This window comes from Polyodon spathula, chromosome 16 (assembly GCF_017654505.1).
Source record: "Polyodon spathula isolate WHYD16114869_AA chromosome 16, ASM1765450v1, whole genome shotgun sequence".
NCBI lineage: Eukaryota > Metazoa > Chordata > Actinopteri > Acipenseriformes > Polyodontidae > Polyodon > Polyodon spathula.
Window position 1 is genome coordinate 33,459,338 of NC_054549.1, and position 25,866 is coordinate 33,485,203.

The 25,866-nt window shown below is 37.4% G+C and overlaps 1 protein-coding gene across 2 annotated transcripts in view; it reads left to right on the plus strand.

Moving 5' to 3' along the window:
• LOC121329317 (bis(5'-adenosyl)-triphosphatase-like) overlaps positions 1-25,866 on the plus strand; it is a 147,591-nt gene that overhangs the window by 75,894 nt on the left and 45,831 nt on the right. For both annotated transcript variants that reach the window (XM_041274868.1, XM_041274869.1), the window contains exons 2-3: positions 18,620-18,765; positions 25,378-25,407. In XM_041274868.1, the coding sequence (XP_041130802.1) occupies positions 18,620-18,765; positions 25,378-25,407 (176 nt within the window). The remainder of the gene's footprint in view (positions 1-18,619; positions 18,766-25,377; positions 25,408-25,866) is intronic.

The following is a 25,866-nucleotide window of genomic DNA, read 5'->3' on the forward strand; positions in this document are numbered from 1 at the left end:
GAACTAAACTGGTTCCAATAAGACTGTAGGTGCAAAGGGATAGGGCTTATTTAATACGTATTTTTTTTTTTTTTTTTTTTAATTGCTATTATTTAACTCTGTGATGCCCGTTGGAAAACCTGTTGATAGATGATTGATGTCCTCTGTACGTGTATTGCATTAAAGGGTTAACCAATTTTAAGCCTACTTCTCTCGCAATTGAAGTAGACTACAGGACCACACTTCATTTTCAAGGTGATTTAGTGCGGGTGAGCAAAGCGCACATTTTGCTCAGAAAATGTGTGAACTGTCTGAAGAGTCAGAGGCATTAAGTCCTGATAGAGGAACAGTCTTTACTTTAGCTGAACTATCTCTGCTTGGTATTACACAGATACCAGACTTTGCTTTATAAACACAAATTTTAAAATGACCTTCATAGAAAATCATAATTCTAAGGGTTTTATAGAATTCTTCTCTTTTTTTGTGCAATTTCCTTGAGCAATGAATGCAAGCCCGTTTCTGCTACTGACTCGCATGAGGTCACATAGGCTAAAAAGCTCTTAGTGGCTCTTTTTTCCCCTGCCTCTTTATCTAATCATTTTCTCATTGGGGATTAAGGCTTTATTTGAGGATGGATATGATTGAACACCTGGGAATTCGGAAACTAGCTGAAAAAACTTAAGGTTATAGTCATGTGGTCCCATGTTGCAGAAATTAAGCTGAAGTGTATGACTTTATTTTAAGTTTCCCCTTAACTAGCAGTTACAGGATTCAATTGGCTTTTTATGGGATGCTGCTTCTATCTGAAAAGGAAAAGAATACAAAGCTGCTCAGTGTTATAGGCATTGTCAAAGCATAAATTGGGTTTCTCACTCTAAGCCATTAATTTTCCTGCAGATTCCCAAGATATTTGTCCCATTCCATGGCAAAAAGTTTAAAAACACTTCCAGCTGTTGCATTTATCCTTTTGATGTTTTTCAGCATTAAGGATGATAATGGCAACTGGTTTGTCGGTATCATCCTTGAAATCTATTAGATATTTTGTTAATGGATAAACCGTCACTTTTTTTTAACTGTATGATTCAAGCAATTTCAACTAGCTTTGCCTTTGTGTCGTAACTAATATGAATCTGTTGCATGTAATCTTAGCACAGCCGGAGACAATTGGAATGGTTTTTAAATAGGCCTGTTGTGATTTAATAATGGATTTCTAATGTGAAAGACAAGAGGCCCCTCGGTTTTGAGAATATAGACCTCCTATTTTCAAGTCTCCTCTTTCTGCATGCTTTCTTGAGTGACTTTAGTGGAGGGAAAGTCATGACAACTTTTAGACAAAGGTAATTTATACAGAAATTAAAAACAAAGTTTTATATGGCAGGGGATATTTTAGTTTAAAAAAAAAAAAACAATATGAGACTGGGAAGACAGAAAACATAAAGATATTGTTTGTGTGGTATTATACAAAATGAAAATGCATTACTACCAACATAAAGTAATCTTGTGTGGTATTCGATGAAAATATTTTTGACAAGTTAATATACAGCAGTATAAGATGCTGCAAAATGTCAATCAGTTTTCACATAACTAATATACAAGCGAGATCCTAATGACATGTATTGATATATATATAGATCCTAATATATATTATATATATATAATATATATATATATTATATATATATATATATATTATAACACACACACACACACACACACACACACACACACACACACCCACACACACACACACCAGATTGGAATTGATTTATTGGTCATATGTCTGTTAAAATAACTAAATTCTTTTACTGAACAGCTGGGCATCTGTCTTTTCTTAATGTTCTAAACCTCCCTATTGCAGCACAACACATGAGCAGCAACAGCAACAACAAATAGCAATTTTGCTTTCTTCCACTACTTGCAAAGCATAATTAAATAAATAAATGTATGCAGAAAGATCATCCTACTTGCCCTAAGTTGTCTGTAAACTTCAAAGGCAGTCTTCTAAGCTGGTGAATGTTCTACAGCAGTATACTGTCTTAATACCAGCTGTATATTGGCTTTTATAGTTTTTTCCCTAAAACAGAACAAATGTACACCCCAAGACTAAATATGTTTAAAGAAGTAGACAAAAATTTGACTTCAACAACATTGTTTGAATGTGCCAGAATGGTATTATAACCTGTGCTTTGTACCAAATGTTATGCAAATTTGAGTGTTTTACAGTATACCCTTCGATGCCACAGTCCTGCCCACCTTAAACATAATTTTATGCTTTAAGCACTGTGCTCGATTGCAGATTGACAGCCCCTTGTTAATGTAAGCCTTTGATATTAAATATGTAAATAGAATACTTTTGTTTCAGAAGACCAAGTTTATGTACCTTTACTTTTAAATTGCTGCTAATAACAATAAGAAATCTTTTGTGACTTTCGTGTTGTCTCTTGTAGGTCACATATGGTGTTTGCCATCCCAAAGCCAATTAATGCCTATTAGTGTTTTGTGATTGTATTTCTGAGATGCATGCTTCGTAATAGATTTAATTATGCTTTGAAAGATGCCTTATTTAAATGGACATAGTAACTTAGTATGATTGTCATATGCTGTAATGAACTGCAAGAAGTAAATGAGGTATTTAATATACTATTAGCTACTAATCTGCATTCTTCCGAGACTGCACTTTCTCTTTTAAGTTCTATGTTTAAATATTGATATATTTTTTAACAATTTCAATATATCACTGCTGTCAAAATGCATAGAAAAGTAGATGAACTTGGGAAAGTGGCTTTTGAGTTTGCATTCTACTGACGACCAATAGAATGAAACCGACATACATTAACTGTTTCTTATTAAAATCATTCCAGCAATTTGCAAGAGGTAGTTAACCTTGACCTTAATTTATATAAGTAGTACAGTTTCATTGTATTAGTAAACTGATTGGTGAAATGTTGGCTGCAGTTATCTAGCCAAATGTAAATGTTTTTTTTTTTGTTTCACATAAACTACAGTAGGACCAAGGTGGAAAATTGAAAAACATGTATAATAGAAAAAAAAAATGTATTCACCACTGATTAACCTTTTAAGATGACAAGCACGTCCAGTGTGAGAGAGAGAGAGAGAGAGAGAGAGAGAGAGAGAGAGAGAGAGAGAGAGAGAGGCATGGGTTAGAAGGCATAGGCAGTGATCACTTTTCATTCTGTTAAGTATTTTAATTAAAAAATATTACCGTATCTCTATTTTTCTGTGAAGATTTATGGAACTATTTTGAGTTTCTAAAATCAAATGTTGTTTACACGTTCAAGCTGCGTGGTTTAAAGATATCCATTTAACTCAAACAGTGAAGATTTCATCTCATGAATTCTTCACACCACATGATTACACGAAAATCTCAAGCTCAGGCTAACACACAATTATGATAAATGCATGTTTATGTCATAAAATCAATAAAATAAGATAAATGTACATTTCCTCAACTAAAAATAAACCTCAACTTAAAATAAACCCACTCAACCAGTTGGCCTACAGTAGTTGATCAATACTGCTATTTATATTGTGCACTTTAAAAACAAAACTCTTAGAGTCATTTCTCTGAACTAATGAATCATGCCCTAAAAACTCAAATTCAATAGTCTTATTAATTTTGTATTTGTCCAAGAAATGGAAAAACAATGAAAATGTAGTTGTCCGTACCACTTAGCTTAGATTGCACGTATGGATCTCTACTTAGACCTTGTATAATAAACATTTAGCTCAGTTAAAACGTTGATTTATGAAATTGCAAGAGATATGGTGAATGCATGATTGTATATGTCAGGATCCTACTGTACTTTAAATCTGACATGTTTTATTGCATTTATATCACCCCCAGTGTACAGCTTATTAGGTTTACATAATTAATGCACTTCAAGATACATCTGTCATTTCCTACAATATGACCTTTTGTTTTATTAAGATTATTTAACCGTTTGATGATATTCAGATTAAATGCTCTCTTGGTTATTCCCAGTTCCTGTGCAAAACATGTATTTTTGTTGTTTTGCAGGATGTATTCAGCTGCAATCCAGACAATAGCAATTATGCTAAATAAGTTATTGCAGTACCTATAGAGCAAGATACACCATCAGCAAGTAATTGGATTGTTCTAACACTACACTATATGGGTGTTTTTTGGCAATAGATAGTTAAATAATAGTGAGCGTGAACCTTTGGCACAACAATAAATTCTATTAATGTCATCAATAAACCCTGTCTTACATAAAGAAGAAACTGATTTTTTCAAAATTGCAGCAAAATAATGAATGGTAAGATCCTATTTGGTGAGAAAGCTATTCCCAAAGAAAATCTGCATGTAAAGATACAATAAAAGATGCTGCATCCTGCTTTTTATAAAGCATTAGGTTGACTGCTGTTGCATACACCTGTCCCTGTTGTATCACTATGCCCTTGATGTTTCAATGAACAACATATAACGGTTCATAAAGGAGTGGTTCATTGTGTGTGCAATGAGACATGGAATAATTTTCTTTAAGGATACATCTAGGTAATTGAGTCAATGATATGTTGAACTGAACCTCAGTTATTCAAATGTACATTACCATTATGATAAAGGATCATCGTTTATGGCATTTGTTTTACACTTAGTTTTCTCACCACGGATCCACATCCTAGTTAGCACATTATGGTTATTCTGACAGCCAATAAAATACTCTAAGCAGCTGCTGTGTAATGTCCTAATGGCCTTTATGTAAATGTTTTGAGATATCAGTGTTAGTAAAGCTTTAACATCCATGAATTGGCTCCAGGAAACTTATTGAGATCCCAATGAGATATAGATCCAAAAAGTAGGCTGTATTTGTTATCCAGTTGAGTCGAGTGCTGTAATTCTAGGATACATTTACAGTGTCTGAGGGATATAAAATAAGACTTAGGATGTCTGAAATTTTCTTTTGGAGCTCTTTCTTTCATTCCAGATTGCACACAGCACATATATTTCTCGTACGTCACTGTAAAAAGAGTTAGAACATCTGTACTTGTAACCCAAAACAATTTAAATGGTAACTACTTTGGCTACCTAGTGTTTTTCTCAATTGGAAAACATAAATAAAAATCATAATTTCAGTGTTTCTGAAGCATCATCCATCCATCAGGTATAAGGTATTCTCTTCTACTGTTCTTTAATATATGTCTATGTTCAACAACGCATTCAACAATCAACAACGCATTGCACGTGCAGCATAGCATCTTCACTGAAGTGTTTTGCATTTGAATTAAAAAAAAAAAGCAGCACAACAAGTCCCCCCAAGGGTTTAGCAATCATAGGGACACAGAGTGCCTGTTCAGGGGTTGAATAATAGACTGTATGGCATGGGATACAATTGGAGTTGTACATTGCCACAGTTTGGTACGCAGGGTTTGGGTTGGGTTGCAGTGGTAAATCAGAGGTTCTAACAAAATCATACGCATGTTGTTTCTACTGCTTATAGGACTTAATGAGGATGCATGCCAGCAGATATCTATTGTGAATGTGGATTGTATGCTAAGTACTTCTATACCACGATGGAATTCTATACAGAAACTCCCTTTCTATACCTACAATATATCTTCCCGGAATCAAAGACGCTCATGTCATTTTTTATGAGCAGAATATGAAGTTGTCTGAACATTATATACATCCTTGTAGCTTTTCTGATATGATTATTTCTCTTTCAATTGCAATATATCTCAAGTGTATATTGCTATAATATATCACAGTCTGACATTGCGCTGAATAATCTCCACATTGTACCAGTGCATGTATTAGCCCCCCGTGTAATGCTTTACTTGCCCTTGTGTTCAATAAGGGTTTCTAACTAAAGTGTAATACACATCAAACAATGTATCAATGTATTTCAAAGAAATAGACAGCATGCTGATGTAACAGTCAAGCATGTTTCCCCAGTGGATAGTGATATAAAGAGTTCTTTGTTGTTGTTGTTGTATGTGTGTGCATACTGTATGTAGCTAGCTGTTCATGAACCATGAGAATGCATACACAGTCATAGTGAGATATTAAAACATTCTATTACACAAACTGAAGAAGACACAAAAACTCATCCAGAAATAGCCTTATGTGAGCCAGAAATTGCTATTATCATAACTGAATTGTATTTTTTTTCTTGGAGTCCCATGGTGTATTCACATTTTCAGGTTTCTGGGCTCCAAATACAAATCACGTTTCACTGCTATTGTTACAATGTGAAAACTGAAGAAGATCATTACACACCTAATGATCCTTCCAAACCTGTATGACCAAGGCCAGCAGCAGAAACAAACTAGATCAGGATGGTACTTTACTCCTGGAAGCATCTTGTACTGTGATGGGATGCACTCACAAGCTGCACCCAATAAAAAGGCTGAACAGATTGTAATGCAGGGTGTCTTCAGCAGTCCCTGGGACAGTTAAATGTCTAGGTTTTTGTTTCAGTTGGCCTAAATGTATATATTTTAAAAACCTGCACTGCTTGCTAGGTTTTTTCAACATTGACAGAAGCAAAACCCCAGGCACCAAGACATGCATCCACTGCTTTAGATTTTTACCTGCTCTTACTTTTTTTTTCTCTTGGTGGTGACATTTGTATTGTTATTCACACAGAAAAAAATGACCTATATGGTGAATTAGTTTTAGTCCTGAATATGAAAAGGGAAACAGTTTTAGCTAAATGGATTTTGTGGTTTAACTTAAAAAAACAAAAAAACAAAAAAACACTTCAAGCCAAAAATAGAAGAAAATTGAAGGAGGTCTGCCCCATTGGAAATATTGCAGTTTTCACAGTCTCAGTTCATCACCTGGGATTGTCCACTTCTTGTTGTCAACTGAGATAATCTCATCCTGTCACAGCCACAGTTTTTGCACACTGATGTAAACTGCTGCGTTCTCCTTAGTTGCTATGATATAGATTGTGTCACATCTGAGTGACTGACATGTGGATGTGCTTTTTGGATAACAGCCAGGCATGTGATTCGGTGTAAGAGAAGATCTTGTAGGTGTTGGTTTGGTGCAACAACAAAATTGAAAGGTTGCATTCGATCACATTTTAACACATTTTAAATAGGCTGATTCATGTCATGAATGGGTTTTAGATGACAGTTTGTGTCATGTTGCAAAATTGAAGACACAATTGGAAATTAACCAGGATAGGAAGAATTTATCTAAGACCTTTATTACCCAAAAAGCAAAGCTGAGCGGTACAAACTGTTCAAACTGATTTGCATAAAATAATGTTCTTCTAAACAGAGACTCCTTATATGTGTATTAACTTACTATAAATCACAAACATGGGTATACTCAGATACTACTATTAAACCGAAGTATGTTCTATGCACGGGATGACATCTATACACAGGGTAAGAAGAAAATCAGTCTCACGGATACTTGAATGTGGTTGTTTTACACATATTCATATTGCTGTATATTTAGTTTGTCTGGTGTCATTAAGTGACAAATTAAACAACTTTAATTGTTTAATTTTAGGTTCATTTTAGGATCAAGCATAGAGGACACAGCTTTCTAGGGGTGAATTAAGTATACAGTATAAGTATCGTCATACAGAAGGCTTTCAGATATCAATCCCTATTGTCAATACAAACACAGCTAAGTAGCTTACACAGATTAAAGGCCACACTGCTTTACTCTATTTGTTTCAGCTGATCCTAAAGTTGATTATTTTTCCCATTGGTTGCCATTAACCCAGCAGAAACAGCTTGGCGCTTGTTTTTCAGTATCAGGGAAAAGTCATGCTACATAAGTCCCCACATATCAAAAGATGTTGTGCTGTTCATAAACTTGATGGGCATTATAGTGAACGGGCTGTCAGTCCAAGTTCATTGGTCATTCTAAACAGTTACTTGCCTTCAATTACTCCTAGATGTCATGAGAAGAAAGAGAATTTTGGAGAAGTCTTATATCTAGTGGCTCTTGAAAGGTGATTGCTTTTGCCTCCTGTCAGTCTTGCAAATAAAATTATTCCTCAGCTCCTGATAATCCTGTCTTTTTTTGAAAGGAAGACAAAAAGAACGTCTGGTGCAAAGTGCCCTTAGAATTAACAGCGCCATTACACTGTGAATGTAATTTCTCTCAGAGGATTTGAGGTGATAGATAATCATTGTTACCGGGCTGAACAATAAGAGCTTGGAAACTGTTTGAGTGCAAAGTTTCTGTGAGGAGTTGGGTAGCAGGTAACTGTTTTACATTTTGCACTGTAATTTAATTAAAATCTCAGGTTGACAGGGAGTAGAAGACTCATTTCAAAGATACAAAAAGGCTTTTAGATGTTCTTGTCCTCTGTAGCTATAAACATCCCCAATCAGTTATCAGTCACCTCTAATCGCACGCAGACCAATCAGTAGTTGTCTTTTCGGTTGAAGGTTTTTGGTTTCCCAGTAGCAGTTAAATTCTAGGATACAGATGCTCTAACTAGTTAAGAATCCACTTTTGTGCCCCTTTAGAAACAGTGATAAATCTTTGCTGCACACTATTTTATGACCAACTTGCTAACTGCACTAGGGTCTTTACATGGTGCCAATTTATCTCATGGTTTGCATAAAATAATGTTCCTATTTTATTTTTTAATAGCTCTGGATAAAGCGGACACACCTTGTACAAAGAAAAGGTCAGTTACATTACCAGCTGGTTTATTATCAGAGAAAGTATTAATCTTAATATATAGTATTAGTATTAATATGGATCTGCTGACATGGCAGGAAATGAACTAATCCAACATACATTATCACTACAGTAAGCCAAACTTATTTTGGGGGGGGGGGAGGGGGGGGGGGGGGGGGGGGGGGGGGGTCTGTTTCTGTTAAGTAATGCCGGGATCCAGAACTGTTTAATGCAAATTAACAGAATGTCCTGTTGTAGGATCAGGAATGTATCTAAGATGTTCACATTGTCTGTAGTGTATTGATGTATGTTGCTAGTTTAACATTTATGTCAATCAGGCATGTTCTGTATTTAGGGACCTGTGAATGAAAGTCTTCCATATGAAGCCATACATAAAATCTCAATGGCCCAGCTTAAAAGGACTTATCTTGCCTGTCAGAGGGACTTTAACTATCAATTAACTTAATATATCCCAACCTATTCATATATATATTATATATATATAATTTTTTTTTTTTTTTTACCTAGGTCGCAGATCCATTTTAACTACACAGTTGTTACAGTCATCATAGAATGATCATCATATCAATGATCTCTTTAACGTCTGATTCATAAATATTGGCCTCATATGAAAAAAGCAGCAACGTTACATGGTAATGTCTGTGATTGGTTGTATTTCTTCCTAATATGTTAGCCTGTAACAGTGGTGGCTCACAAACTGAATGTCTTAGATGACATTCAAAAGAATGTCATCCTTCATGCTGTTTAAAAGGTAGACTGACAACAAATCGGATCAGCATTATGGCTTCATTTGTGCAAATGAAAAGTACTCCCTGTCCTCTTTTAAACAAGGATTTCAGAAAGACAGTATGATACAGTTGTAAAACCTGCATACAGTTTTTTTTTTTTTTCTTGGTCACCAGCTTCAAAATGGGTAAGCCTTGTATAAACTCTTCGGGGTCTCCAGTATTACCTTTCTTTATTTGAAATAACTCACATTCAGTGAAACTAAATGTTGCAAACATTTTGCCGCTCACAACCATACAGCTTGCCTGCGGCAGTGGGACAGTAACCTGAATTACAATTTTGTGTGTCAACGATATTCTGTGTTAATGGAAGAAAAAGGAAGATAGAGTAAAATGTGGCTACTGTGATACTTTGAATTTCCTGAGCGATGCCTCAGGTAGGATTTTTTTTCAAGCAGATATAGAAAATACAGCATGGTAAAAATTGCAAATGGTACAGCTGATGTTATGAATTGGTTGTCTCCATGGTGATAAAGCAGTCAAAACATTGGCTAAAAAGATCCTCAGCAGTCTATAATGACTGTATAAACATTAATGATGATTAATGAGTTGAATATTTTTTTCTAGAGTTATATATCTAAGTCAAAAAAGTTGTAAAGCCATCATAGGTTTGCTCTGTATTGCATATGTCATATTCTGGGAATCCAAAATGCTCTGCACTCTGAGACATTAAGAACCAATAATGACTCAGTCAGAACTAATGATCTGTGGTTTCAGTGGGAGGCCGAACTAATGGCTCAGTAATGTCAAACTCACCATGTGTTGCCAACACAGTAATTCATAATGAGAAACTGTATTATATAATATTTAAATAAGCTATTTTTTGTTTTCAAAACAAACTAACATTTTTATAAACTCAACTGCTGGCAGATATCACAAGGGGCTTGTGAGCTGTTGGCATAACTGTCAGATATACAGCATATATTATACTCTATATTATACAGTACTCTTATTATTATTGGTAGTTGTAGTATTAGTAGTAGTATTACTCAACTATTGCTCAGTACGCAGTCAGTACACACATTTCTTTTTTTAAAAACGACAATTTCCCAGGTCAGCAAGGGGGTAGTGCTAATAACTGTGCCCTTGCCCAAGGCGCTGGTCGTTATTTATGCACTGAAGGTACAAAATACTCTCTTGTGTCATTACTCTTTCAGAAAACCAACTAATTGCTCTTGATTTGCCTAATTGGGTTATTTTACTACCTACTACTGAATTGGATATCAGCTTAGTTTGGCAGTTTAATTCAGGTAATGACAGGAGGAATGGCATAAAAGTGAATGTGCCTAGAAAATTGATTTGTTGTAATGCTTAACCTTTTGTTCTTATATTTTTTCTCCCTCTTTTGTATTATGAGCAGCATTGCTGCAGTTGCATGAAGTATACCAGTATACATTTTTTTTATAAAGTAAATGTTTAATAATATATTATATTGGAACCAGAAGACAACCTAATATTCTGTGTCTAACAGATCCTGTTAATGTGTTTACTTGTTTTCAGGACATGTCAGCAATCTTTAGCATGTATTGGAATCAGAGAATTAAAGTGTTTAATAATAATATAATTATTTGTTGTTTTACCTACTCTATATAAAATAGAGTGTTAATTAAGGATTTAAAAAAAATAATAATACAAAATACAAAGCATGTGGTGGGGTTAAGGATACCATCCTGTTAACCACTTACCCAAGCGTTTTCATATTCATCAGATTTCATGAAAGCACTGCATTAGAGGTTCCTTTGTTCTAAGCAGATATTTACCTGAGGGGAAAAAAAAAAAGATTCAATTTGCAATGTAAAAGCAATCCTTCTGCCTTGTGTGTGTCATATGTCGTCTAACCTCCAAGTGGATTAAGTCAAGGAGGACAAATAACTTTTATAGCTAATAATGGAGTCACACTAGAAGGTTTATAATAGGGCACACAGGTGCATTTCTGTGACTGAGAGCTGGGAGTGACATGTACTGCTATATTAGTTTTAAACAATATATCTGTCTAGTCTTTGGCTGTCGTTTTGTCGGCCTATTATTTGACACAATATATTTTAACAGAATCAATATTGTGTTTCCTCTTTTGTCTGAAGCATTTCTGTAAAATGCTTTTTTTTTTGTAAATTCCATAAATAGTTAGACACACCAGAGGTGTAAAACAGACTTTTTTTGTAATAAATAATTTAGCCAGTGTTCGCTGAAACTGCTTGCTGAGGAACTCTTTTCAGTAAACTGTTGGACACAAAACAAAAATAATCTGAAAAGCACCAGAGTTTTTGTCACTTGGGATAATCATTGTACCGGTTTTATTTTTCTGAAGCACTGACTTGGGCTTGTAAAGCTGTACACTTCAATTTAAAACATGTGCTTAAATTCATTCAATTATTATTATTATTATTATTATTATTATTATTATTATTATTATTATTTTAATCAACAGAATTGTCTTCTTTATAAAGCATGTGTGCTGTAAAGTGTCACACCCTATACCATCCAAAATCACATTCCACTAGATTACTGAAAACACAATTAAACTGTGTTTAATCATGATGTAACGGTATTTGATTTATGACATAAAAGAATGTAGAAAATGGAATTGCGAGGATAGCAACTCAGAGAAGGAGCCCATTGTATTGAACAAAAGGAGAGCTGAAAAAACAAGAGGCATCTTCAGTAACACCAGGGTTCAAATGTTAATGTAACCTATTGGATTTTGAATGCATTTACCATTGATTATACCCTTTACTCATTTGCTGTCAAGTTAATTTTACACAAACAGAAATGCTCTGTAACCCGCGATATTCATCAGTACCTATAGCAGACTATATAGGGGAAACATTTTATTCTGTTTTTTATTCTACCTGTCTTGTTTATGTGGTTTGGATGTGGAATATGCTATTAAGTGTACAGGGCTTCACCTACTATGGTAAATAGGCTTAATTTGTGCAAGACAGGGAAACTTTTTGGCACACATGTCCAGAATATTGAACCACAGATTAAATCAAGATTTTTTTTCATCCATGCAAAACCCAAGCGATGTTATGACATGACTCATTGCTATAGACTTTTGATTAGATTTTTCTGTGATTGCCGGCAGTTGCTTGTGAACTCTGGGGTCGTGAAACCCCAGTCTTCCTTTCTTGCCTGGTGTGGTTGATTTAATATTAATAGAGCTTCCATCAATTCTGGTAATCAATGTTAAGTCACGAGCAATGTGAACAACGTAGTTCCAGTGCATTGCAGAAGCAAACCGAAATTCAACACATAGTGTGCATTACGTAATGCCCTTTTATTTTAAAAGGCCTTTATATCTCTTGATGAAATTGAGGAAACCAGTGTATGTCTAGGTGTCCCTTTCTTTTATATGACCTCCATTGTGGAAAAAACTACTGAGCTGGTATCTTTGGAGGAATGAATAATGTGAAAAAAATCACGTCTGCCACTGACAAGCCTTGGAGAAGAACATAGACAGTTACTACAGGTCTCAATGTGTTATGCGCAATGTGTGTTTTGAATTAGTTTTTTTTTTCAATGCCATATAGTATCACATTGTATAGCATGTGTAACATATTTTCTTGATGGTATAATGAATTTACTTTCAAACGTCCATGCTGTTCCTGTACATTTTACCCATCTGATAAATTGTTAAATGGTTTCTTTAGGAGCATGGTTGCTTAACACACAATTACACTAGCTCTCAATTACTGGCTCTCTTTCCCTATTGATCTTATTACCCAAGGCATTGAAACTAAAACAAGATAAACAGTAATCCTGTAGGTACAGTATGCGAGTCTGATGCAAGCCTTGTCCTTGGCTTTTTATTTAATGTTGGACAGCAAGTATTTGCATTTAATCGAAATGGTTCTACATTCTATAGCAAGAGCAATCGCACTGCCATTACTTTCACTGGGAGTCCAAATCCTGTTATCCTGAGATAAAAATGTATGGTGCAGTTGGGATAAACGTTCATTGATAGCTTAGCAACAGCGTCTGCCACGTTCCAGTTGACTGATTTGTTTGAATTCAGTCAGCACAACTGATTTTAAAAACCAGGACTTTAAAAAGGAAATGATGGGGTGCATTCAGTGTACCTGAGACATCAATCTCTCGGGCTGGTGTAACATTGTATCGACTAGGAAGACTTATCTCCTAGGACACTAGGTGTGCCCTGTAGATATCACTTAAGTATAATGTAATGTATTCTTTTAGATATCATCATTTTTATTTTTTTGTGGGTATGATTTTTCAATGGAGGAGTCTTCTATTTAAATGTTATAATAAATAGAAAGTACTGTATACTGTGTACTACAGTCTGACAACATATTTTTATCATTGGGCAAATGAAATTTTTCTGCATTTGTAAAGTTTCAGAAACCGAAACCCCCCTGGGATTTGTAGTTCTCTCTCTCTCCCTGTACTACAATTATATCTCTCTAAGGTGACCTGCATTCTGTACTGCACAATGTCCTGTAGAATGATTTGTTGCTGGAAATAGATTCTTGAACATATAAGTAGTCAATATATATAATATATATATATATATAATATATATATATATATATATATATATAATATCTATTTTAATAACACATGAGCACAGTTTGACCCTAAGCTTCAAATCAGACCAAATGTTTCAGCTTCGTCAAACCATTACCAACTTTAAGAGCAACGAGAAAAGGGCAAAACAACTGTAAATCTGACTTTGCTAGTGCAGTGCCCTTGAAGAAAAAGCAAGTAGATCATGTGTGTCACTATTTGTGACTGCAAGTTAGACATGGTGTTGAGAACACAGGCATTAATCCTCTACAGATACTATTTTGTTTGGAGGCAGACATTTTGGCATGATGTTTATTTGTTGTTTCTGTTTTCCATACACAGATGCACATGTGTTAGATGGCCAGCTACTGCCAGGTATACTCCTTGGTTTATATTTATATGTTGTGTCTTGTGCGTGAATTTACTCTTTGCTTATATTTCAAATCCACATAAAGAATACATTTTGGGCAGATAAACTCGTGTTCCCTTTGGTTCTGAGGGCATCTCACAGATGGTGAGGTCTTCAGCAGTGTGAAATTAGTGAAATGTCAGGCTACTGGAAATGTAGTGGTGTTGATTCCAATGATGTTTAAATGTTCCATGAAGCGGCCTGCTAAATCCCTTTTAGTTTCCCCAGAGTAGAGTTGTTGCGTTTCTTGCAGATAATGCAGTATGCTATTCTTTTAGCAGTGCATGTAAAATGTTAATTGATGTTGAATGATGATTTAGTGCTTCAGATCTCAGTTTGGGCGCTAATCTGTTTATAGGTAGTACATCGTGGTCTATTGCATAGCAATGTGCCTTTTAAAAGTTCCCAGAAGGATGACTCTCACTTACAAGTCTGTTTCAAAAAACGTCTTGAGAATAAACCATTTGAAAGTTTCAGAAGACAACTAGGTTTACATTTTTTAATCAAATGACATTTCTTATTTCAGAGGCACACAATGAAAGTTGCTAACTTGCTGTCAATAAAGCTGACATTGGATTTTGATGGTTCATTTTTTCCGTTGCTGTGAATGTGAGACATCAGATTCCTGCCACTGAAATGCCACAGCGTTTATAATAATGTGTACAGACTGCTGATAGGTTTTCTTTTCATTTCTTTTCTAGTAGCAGTGCCAATGACAGCTTGGGTGACAGACTTGCATTTTATCAATAAAATGTGACAATTCTTAACTTCTTCCAGAAAGAAGTTTTTCACAGTTCTGTCTTTCAAGTATTGTGACAAACGTCAGTATTCCTGTCTTGAATAGAGCTTCTCTTCAAAAGGTGAAACCTTATATTGCTTATGTCATTCACTGCATTTTTTATGATTCAAATGCTCATCAAGATTCTAATTATCATGACTGAAGAAAGGCATTTGGTTTATAGAGTCCATGTTTTTTTTGTATAGATGCATTAACATAAATACTGTTTTTTTGTATTTGTGGCAAAAGTGCCCACTTTTGTGTATCCTCCAGTCATTATGTATCAAAAAATTGGTTTTACATTGAACAAGTTCACTGTGTCCAGTTCTAACTCATTCAAATGTAAGTACGAACATCCAGTGCAGTGGTCATTACTTGCTAGATAACTGAGAGTGGCATTAGGTGTCTCAAGCCAAAGACAAATACCTAGACAACAGACAAGGCCATTTATCTACAGATGATGGCCACTGTGGATGATATTAGGCTATTGTGATTATGATGTGTTTTGGGGTTATATGTGGGTCTTGATGGCTTAGGCTGCTTTAAAATGAATTTTAAGACCTGAAGGATAATGACCACCATTCTGAAACTTATTGTCTGAGACAATCTGTGAGGTTTAAACATAATTTGCATCCAAGGGTTACATGATGTGTTTCTAAACCATTGGTTTATAATATTATATTGGTTTGTGTTAATGCAAGCTTATTTATATGCCTCTCTGCAGGATGAATGACATTTCTAAAGTAGTTCTTATCTTATAGGAAGATGCTTATCTAAGTCCTGGATTTATATTGATTTACTTGCTTTGTAATGAAAGAGTAATTCTTATCTAAACCTTATAGACATTTCCAATTCAAATGGGTGTATCTCTCCTTTATCAAAACTCTTGATACTCTGATAATTTGTGTTATCTCTGTGGGGCTTTTCTGTGCAGTCCAGAGATATACTTGCAGCAGCTAAGCTTTGTATTCAGATGCAATGATCCTTTTTAATACAGCGTAACCCATAAAATAGTTTTGGTATTCTGAAATGCACAACCTTTTCACTGTGGCTCATGGTCGGTGACAGGTTGGGGGAGGTAAGTAATGACTGTGAAGCCTTGAGACAACTGCATTCTTTTCCCTTGGTCTATAGTATAATGGCATTTTATTTTACCAATAACTAATACTATCTTTTTTTTTTTTTTTTTTTTTTTTAGATTTTTCTTCGTCAAACATTATTATTATTTATTATTATTATTATTATTATTATTATTATTATTATTATTATTATATGAAATCATGTACATTTCAATTATATCAATTCTATTTTTTCAGTTATTCCTACAGTATACTATACTACACTACTTAAGGTAATTTGAAACATAACTAACATAGAATCTGCATCGTACAGTTGAGGATGTGCCTCTGCAGTGCATATTAGCTTTGAACATTCCAGATTACAATCCCAGTTTTAACAGGGAGACTATGTAGGACTGTTCATGTCTTACTGTTCTGTGATGGCATTTCAGGGGTGGTACTCGGTCCTCCAAATGTTCTCTGAGTTACAGGCCTATCTCGTCAACAGGCATAATATGAGGCAAAACACTTAACTTTTCATTTGCTTTGAAAGAAACACATATAACATAGGTGTACAATAATAGAGTTAAATTATAAACGTGTTGTTTTTTTGTTTTTTTTAACAGTCTGCTCAGTTATCTCCTTATATTTGGGACAGAGAGAAATAGAAGCTTTTGGCAGTAGGGTTACTAATAAAATGTCAAATGTTAGCCACCCCTGTTCCACACCACCTGCTAAAGAATACACCTTTCATGATTTTTAAATTGTGATGCAGTGAGTTTTGTAAGAGCCCTCTGCTGCATGCACAGTGAAATCCCCTGCCAATTTAAAGGTGTACAGTACCTTCTGTTCACATATTGTATTTTTTTCAGTCGTACGATAAGATAAACCCCAAGAGAAGATATTACTCGCATTGCAGTCTGAAGAATGACTTTGTTCGTTTCTACTGTTGCTTGTTAAGTGTGATCCAATGTGTACGGTCTCATCGTTGCATGAAGACTTGCAGAACACAATTTCATCTGTTGCAATAACCCTATCCAGTGGTAAAATACTGAATCTATGTATCTATGTTACAGCACAACTTTACTCCCAAGATAGTTTGATCTGACAGGCGTACATTTGCAGTGTAACCAACCACAAAAAATAAGAAAAAAGTATTTTGAAATAAGTTATATATGTATGGAGATTTGCTGACCAAATGGTAATTTTCTACAACCCCTGGCAAATCCTTATATGGGTGTGTTAAGCAGACTTAACCATGTGTAGTTTGTTATTGTTAAACTTTAATTAAGTTGTTTTACAATACTGAATAGAAAAGCATTGTATATACAAATCAAACGGCTTGCATTTTGTATTGGGAGCATAAAACAAAGTTTCTCGATTTAAAAAAAGATAATTTATCTGTAAAGGTAAAACCTTGCCCTTGAACATTGATATAGTTTAGTTGGAGAAAAGGGGTTACATATTAGCAGGTGGAATGGCATTTGGTATTTTTAAAAGAATAAAGCATAGCCACCAGAGCCAAGTATGATCAATAATCCATCTTAAAATGTGGGGAGCGGTCAACGTCTTGTGAGTTTGACTTAAACAGTAAGTACATATTAAAAGAAAGACTCTTTTTGATTGGCCTTCTCCTTTTTGCAGCTCATTATTATATTTGCAGGATTTTTTTTGTCTTTTCGTAATATATATATAAAATATAGGATTATATATATATATATATACTATATATATATGTGTGTGTGTGTGTGTGTCATATATTTGTTCATTGTCAAAGGCATCAATAGACCCAGAAGTCTATAAAAAATAAACAGCTTCAGAACCAGCCATGCGGCTACACTGAGAAAACTAGGAAGAGAAAACATAAGTGGCAGATGATGGCTTTAGGGAGATATTCTCATACTTGGTTGAAATACCCAATTTGAAATTTAATGTTAGTGGAATTTCTCACAGTAACTCTTAACGTCAAACTGACGTTTGTTAATAGGCTAGATCTGACAGACAGATCAATGTCTAATATTCTTTGATCATAGCTTTCCTTTATAGAAAAAACAAATTCCTGCCATATAAGAAGATCAACAAAATTGGAATAATATGAAAAAATTACTGAATCAATCTCTGACTATTGCTGGAGAATAGGAAGCACAAGGAAGTAACATCGGTGGAGTCTAATAAATTGATCTAAACAGTAGCAGATCTCAATTCTGACACTGTTGAAATCATACAAATAGGAACAAACCTCCTCTTAAAGATACAAAATACACTTCTTGTAATAATATCAAAGGTGGTGATATTCAGATATGCCACAGTTTAGATCAATTAAGTACATTTTAGTATAGAAAATACACAATAGTCTTTATTTCTTTCGATACTTTGTTTCCCAGTGCTTTGTACTGCACTTGTTTCCTTTAACAAGCTTGGGTTCAGATGTGTTGGTGTGCCCAATCAGATCAGTGGAGCGTTTTCATGATCTTCGACCAGAAGAGGTGGCTGACCTATTCCAGACAACCCAAAGAGTGTCCAGCGTGGTTGAAAAGCACTTCTGTGGCTCCTCACTGACTATTGCTATTCAGGTATTTTCTTCATACATGTTATTAAAGAAGATATGAGAATGGTTTATTGCAAAGGAATGATAAAGCATTAATAAAAAAGTTTTTAACAAAGTTAGGCAGCACAACAAGGTAATCAGAAGGGGTATAACTAAATACATATGTAACTAAATCCAGTGTCTGATTCTTGCTGGCTGGCAACGGTTTTAACACTGGAATTACTGGAATGGTCATTTTGATCACGGTTTTTAAATATTTCTCCAGAGCAAAGCTCTGCCCTTTTAAATTGGCAGGGATGGGGTTAACTTCCCCTGCCTGCCTGGGTTTATTATGTTCAGGTGGCTGGGGTTGATTAGTTGATTAGGTTAATTAACGATCAATCAGCGCCCAGCCACCTGATATAAAAGGAGGCCTCTGCTTCTCATTTGGGAGAGGGAGCTTTTTTTTTTTGGTGTTTTAAATTTTTGAAGGCATTGCCCAGCCTGGAAAACTTTATTTTTGTGAGTTTTGTTTTTTTCTTTATTTATGTTTGAGTATCTGTTATTTTGCCCTTGTGCACTTTATTTTTGTGTTTATTTATAATAAAATTGTTTTTTTTTTTTGAACTGCAGTCTGTATCTGGGCCTCTATCCACTCGCCAGCCTGCCACATTTGGTGTCAGAAGTGGGATAGCGCCACCTAGAGGCTCAGAGCAGTATTTATTTTTTTTTTTGAAAAAAAAAAAATGGGAAAGAAGAGCAAACAGCGGAAAAGGCAGGACAAGCAGCAGCTGAAGAAATGTAAGCTGCTGCAGCCACCGCTGGAGGACCCGGCCAGCCTCTTCCCCTGGTGTTCCTGGTGCGGGAAGGAGGACCATCGTTGGCGGTCCTGCCCAGACGTGCCACCGGCAAACTGGTGTGGCCGGTGTGAGGAGGACGGCCACAACTGGGCAGGATGCCCCTACAACCAGGCCCAGGAAGAGGTGCAGTGTTCACCCGGGCATCAGGGGCCACCCCACTACCTCCAGCACCACCACCTTCACCACCGTCCCAGGAGATCTGGGACTGGTTGATGCACCCTGAGGCAGACCTTGTCCACGATCTCCCCATAGTTATCAACACGCTGTGGCGTCGAGATGGGGAGAGGTGGGAACAGTGGGAGGAACAACACCACCCACTCGTCCTTCCCAGAGGTTGCCCTCATGGTGGTTAATTACCTGGCGGTAGACATGGGAGATCCACCGGTCACTCCAATAAAGAGAGGTGAGCCGCCTTCCCGAGAGCCAGAGAGGGGTGAGCAGCCTGTGCCGTCGCTCCCAGAGCCAGAGAGGGAGGAGCCGCCGCGCTCCCAGAGCCAGAGAGGGGCGAGGAGGAGCCGTCGTCCCCAGAGCCAGAGAGGGGTGAGCTCGTCCCAGAGCCAGAGAGGGAGGAGGAGCCGCCGTCGCTCCCAGAGCCAGAGAGGGGGGAGGAGCCGGCGTCGTCCCCAGAGCCAGAGAGGGGTCCTGCCGTCGCTCCCAGAGCCAGAGAGGGGTGAGGAGCTGCCGTCGCTCCCAGAGCCAGAGAGGGGTGAGGATCTGCCGTCGCTCCCAGAGCCAGAGAGGGGTGAGGATCTGCCGTCGCTCCCAGAGCCAGAGAGGGAGGAGGATCTGCCGTCGCTCCCAGAGCCAGAGAGGGAGGAGGATCTGCCGTCGCTCCCAGAGCCAGAGAGGGGTGAGGAGATCTGCCGTGGCCTCCCAGAGCCAGAGGAGGAGGAGATCGCAGTCGTCCCCCAGAGCCAGAGACCGGGAGGAGGATAGCGCAGGGAGGAGGCAGGACCGCCGTCGCTCCAGAGCAGAGAGGGAGGAGGAATCGCCGCGCTCCAGGAGGCGAGGAGAGGGAGGAGGACTCGCCGGCACTCCCAGAGCAAGAGAGGAGTGAGTGAGGAGCTGCCGTCGCTACCAGAGGATCCTCCGTCGCTCCCAGAGCCAGAGAGGGAGGAGGATCTGCCGTCGCTCCCAGAGCCAGAGAGGGAGGAGGACCTGCCGTCGCTCCCAGAGCCAGAGAGGGAGTGAGGAGCTGCCGTCGCTCCCAGAGCCAGAGAGAGGTGAGGAGCCGCCGTGGCCGTCGCTCCCAGAGCCAGAGAGGGGTGAGCCGCCTTCCCGGGTGCCAGAGGGAGCCGCCGTCACTCCCAGAGCCAGAGAGGGGTGAGGAGCCGCCGTCGCACCCAGAGCCAGAGAGGGAGGAGGATGTGCTGTCGCTCCGAGCCAGAGAGGGAGGAGGGGCCGCCTCCGCTCCCAAGGGAGCCGGGCCGCCGCCGCCGCCTCCGCCAGGCCTCCGCCGCCTCCGCCACCAGAGGGAGCCGGGCCGCCGCCTCCGCCACCAGAGGGAACCGGTCCGCCATCTCCGCCACCAGAGGGAGCCGGTCCGAGTCGCCGCCTCCGCCACCAGAGGAGCCGGGCCGCCACCGCCACCCGAGGGAGCCGAGGGGACAAAATTGGAACTCTTGGGGGGAAGGGGGGTGGGGGGAGGGGGGGAGGGTGGGCCGATTGCGGCCGGTGTACGTTGTACATGGGGGGAGGTGTGTGGCAGAGCAAAGCTCTGCCCTTTTTAAATTGGCAGGGATGGGGTTAACTTCCCCTGCCTGCCTGGGTTTATTATGTTCAGGTGGCTGGGGTTGATTAGTTGATTAGGTTGATTAACGATCAATCAGCGCCCAGCCACCTGATATAAAAGGAGGCCTCCGCTTCTCATTTGGGAGAGAGGGAGCTGAGGAAGCAGGTTGGTGTTTGTTTTGTGGTTTTTGGAATTTTAGAGTCAGTGAAGGCATTGCCCAGCCTGGAAACTTTATTTTTGTGAGTTTTGGTTTTGCTTTACTACCGGAGCTGTCATTTTGCACCAGGGTTACAGAAACTTGTGGAGATATAATACATTATACCTAGTAAAAAACAGTGGGTTTGGCTTAGTGCACATGCGATCAATCACATGATCGAGCTACTGAACTGGAAAGCTTCACATTTATTTTGAATAACTACAGCAGGAGACTTTTTCAGGTGTAATTTATTTATCAACAACTGGACAAATATGCATTGTCTAGTAGAAATGAACAGACCAACACAACATAGGACTGCATAGCAAGTGTTGCAGTACTTTCAGGAGTTATCGGAAGACGAATCTGGACTCGAAAATGCACCAGAGCAAGACTGTGGTGAAACTTACTCTAGTCAGAGTGAGGTTAGTGATAATAATGACAGTGAAAGTGATAACGAAGTTGTATACATTTTGGGACAGAGACAAACACAACCACAGCTATGGCAAGTGAGTAGTGAGTGCACTGCACATGTACAGAAGCAGCATATCAGTGTTGATTGCACAAACTAGACTCCACAAGTGTTTTGGTTTTTTTTACATTCCACATATTAAACTGTTATACATTTCCATCTCTTGAACAGTTGTACATTCCATCTTTTGAACATTTGAACAATAAACATATAGAACAGTTATACGTTCCATCTTTTGAAGTTGAACAATCCACGTTTTGAACAGTTGTAAGTTCCATCCTTTGAAGAGTAAGTTCCATCCTTTGAGCTTTTGAACATGTTAATAAACCACTTTTTTTTAAAATTTAGTTCTGTTGTGCATCATTATATTATATTGAAAAACAAAAATAAAGTTATGGAATAATAATGTATCAAACCAGCTATTGCAAGACAGGAGACAGAAATTACCGCCAACAGAGTCGAACTCAGGCACAAAATAAAAGACTGGTAAACACAAAACATTGTATAAAATAAAAGTCAAACAAACAAATCTCAGGCACTGCAATTCTCTACTGCTCCACAGAGTGTCTAAAGCACCCACTGCATCCCAAAATTCAGCTCTGAACTGCTGAAACCACCCCATTTTATAGCCCAGCATTTGTATAAACATGCAACATTTTAAACCATGCAACCAATCATAACCCCTTCCAACACTACCCCAAATCTCATGCTGTAACAGGTGTCCCTCACGTGTACCAAGTAGGCTGTAAAAAACAGTGTCACAAACATAATCCTAAAGGAAAACGTATGTATATCTTGTCAAGATGCAAGGTAGAAACTTGAACTTGTTAGGGCACAACTTGCAACACAAGGTAGGAGACTTCTCATTCAAGGTAGGAAACTCAGAAAACTTGTACAATTAGTTTGGGGAAAAAAAATTTAAATCAAGACAAACGTAGGAAGTATATATAATTTGTTGTTTTTCTTCAATACCTTATTATTGCATAGTTTGGTAGTAAAGTTCGTCTCTAGCTTAGAGGGCGGTTGTATCAGCTTGAGTCCGTGTTTATTTCTGACCATTTGGTTTTGTAACATATGTTAGGTTCAAGTTTGTTTGTTTAGAGTCGTGACGTAAGAGAGGCGAGGTGTCTCACCGATTTCGTGGGGACGTAGGTTTTAAGTCGAGACTGGACGACTTTGGTCGACGGGTTAAAATATCCGGTCGTAAACATATTTGTACGTGTAAAATTTGGTCGTTGTGAGTATTGGGGAGGTTGTGATGGGGTTTTTTAGGAGTTTAACGACATGTCCAACAGGGAGGTGAGACAGTGGTTCATCCGACATTTTTGTCACAGTGTTGTATTAGGATTTCCTTTTGTCTGGTTTAACACAGAACAGTGTTGCAGCGTCCGACGCAACAGTAGTTCTATATGTATTTTAATGTAGAGGTTAAAAAGACCACTCCAGTAGTTCTAGGAATATATGTATGTCCGATAGTTCTAGAGCTATGCAGCAATGTGAGTCAGAAACATGTACTTGCCAAGTCTACTCGAGGAAGCCATTAAGTGCATAATGGATTTATTGTGTTACAGTACATGGCAGGGTTCAATGATGGAAAAAGATACCGTTGTGTGCCCCAAGCGCTAAAGAAAGAACAGACATAAAACACACATGGCCAATGAACAAAAATGCATTCTTGTTTTGAGTCATTGTGTTTTATAAGTTTTATCATCAGAGCACCTTCATTATTTTGTATTTGTTTCCCTCTGCTAGCACATATTCAAACCCTATGTGTGGGTTGGACCACACTATGTTGATTCTTGTAACATTTACAGCATCCGAGCAAAAGTGGGTTTCACAGAATGTGGTAATATGTGCGTCTATTAATCACACACAGCCGTCTTGGGGGTTTGCTATCAGTTGTACCTTTTGTCTTGGTAATAAGTTTTTTTTTTTCTTCTCAAACATTATTCACAAGAATGCTGTTACATGAACAAACTAAAATAGCTTGCTTGCCTTTACACATAATTATGTGTAATATCTGTAATCATTCTGTTCAGCTAATGACTTTTTTTATAGCCTAGGAATTAATTTAATTCTATGGAACCTAAATTGTGTCACCATTTAATTTTTTTTTTTTTTTAAGTACCAAACCAGTTATTTTTTTTTTTTTGTATTTACCGAAGGATTACATTTTAATTAGTATGCTGCCAACCATAAAATGACACAATGGCAAAACAACCAACCACTGTGATAATGGTAAATTCTAGTTTTATGCTGTGTTACCATTAGATATAATAGTATGCTATTACAATGTTGGTTATTTTGTGAGCGACAATAAAGATCGCAACACCAGACTGAAAATATCATCCTGCTTTGTTGCTTGTGCTATGTTTGAAGGACCACAGCAAACGTATGGAGCTACATTCTATGCAAGGACCGGGTAGATAGTTGCCACATTACGTCTCAGAAAGTGAGAATTACAGTGGTTGGTTTCAAATTGGGTTCTGATGCAGTATTGCCTGGAAAGCAACAAAAAAACACCTTGCTACAAAAAAAAAAAGGTTTGGATAGTTTTCAAGTATTTTTTCTTGTGAACATGTCAACCTTCTCTTTAGCACACATAATTCCACTTAATGTTTTATATATTTGATGTTAAAAACACCAAGAGGTGAATTTTAGCCTGATTACAAACCCAGATTAACACTAATCTTGGACTGCCTTACCTAAAATAACATTTTGTAATCCAAAATTTGGGATAATCAGAGCACTTTTTGGAACATTAATAGTCTGCATAACACTTAAAGTATATAAGAAGACAAATTTACACTACAGTTAGTATTGTATATATTTACAAAACGACTGATCAGTAAAATTGCTAGCCATATTGTCAACATTTATTACTTCAAATTGCTATTAGCACATTTATATTATTGGGCACCTTTGTCCTTTTTTGAAAAATGTTTTTATCTTTTTATAAAAGGACAATGTAATTATAACTTGTTCTAGCACAGCAAATAGTACATTGACTAGCAAGATAAATGGTGCTGCTAAAATTAAATTACTTGAAATGTTCATGGAAGATTTCAGTATTCCACTTCTTCCATTGTCTTCTCCTAACTTCATAGGTGAAGTCAACTATTATCAAACTGGTTGGAAACTTCTGTAGCTGTCAAAAGGGTAGAAAAGGTTTAACGATGAATATTAATAGAAATCCATTTGGCCCATTAAAAGCAAAGGGTCGCTTGAAAAGGTTTCCCTATCATGCAGTCTGCAATTCAAATGAATGTAGGAGCAGATTCCAAATTCATAAGAGCTCTGGGAAAGGGGTGTGATTCATCTATAATTAAAATGGGTTAAATTATTAGAAATATACCTGAATTCCTGTAGTATCTAATTAATCTTATCTTTTTGTCCCGCAGGATGGCCCAGAGGCTGGACAAACTGTAAAAGTGAGGACTTAATACTCTTCCGATACATTTATTATACATGTGTGCCATAGTTAAGAGAGTATTGAATAACCATTATATTCATACTGAAGTCACACAATCTTTGAGACACCATAATGAAAGTTTTTTTTTTAATTCTTTGGCTATAACTTTGGAATGAACTTGCAGGGTTTTTTCACATTATTTGACTAAAATTAACCTGTCCTTGTACCCAAAGGAGCAATCTTGTTAAATGTGAAATAAAATAATTAGGAATCTGTAGGACAGATCATTTATCTTGAAGTCTACGCACTTGACACCTCTTCATATGCTGGGGTTCATTTTGCAAAACATGAAATGGTGATAGGAAGACTGTGTTACTGGGTAATTAAATAGCATGGTTTCTAAAGTTATGCATACCATTGCCACTCCATGAAAGGCTATCAGGAATGACATTGATTTACCTACAGTTTGCCCATTAGT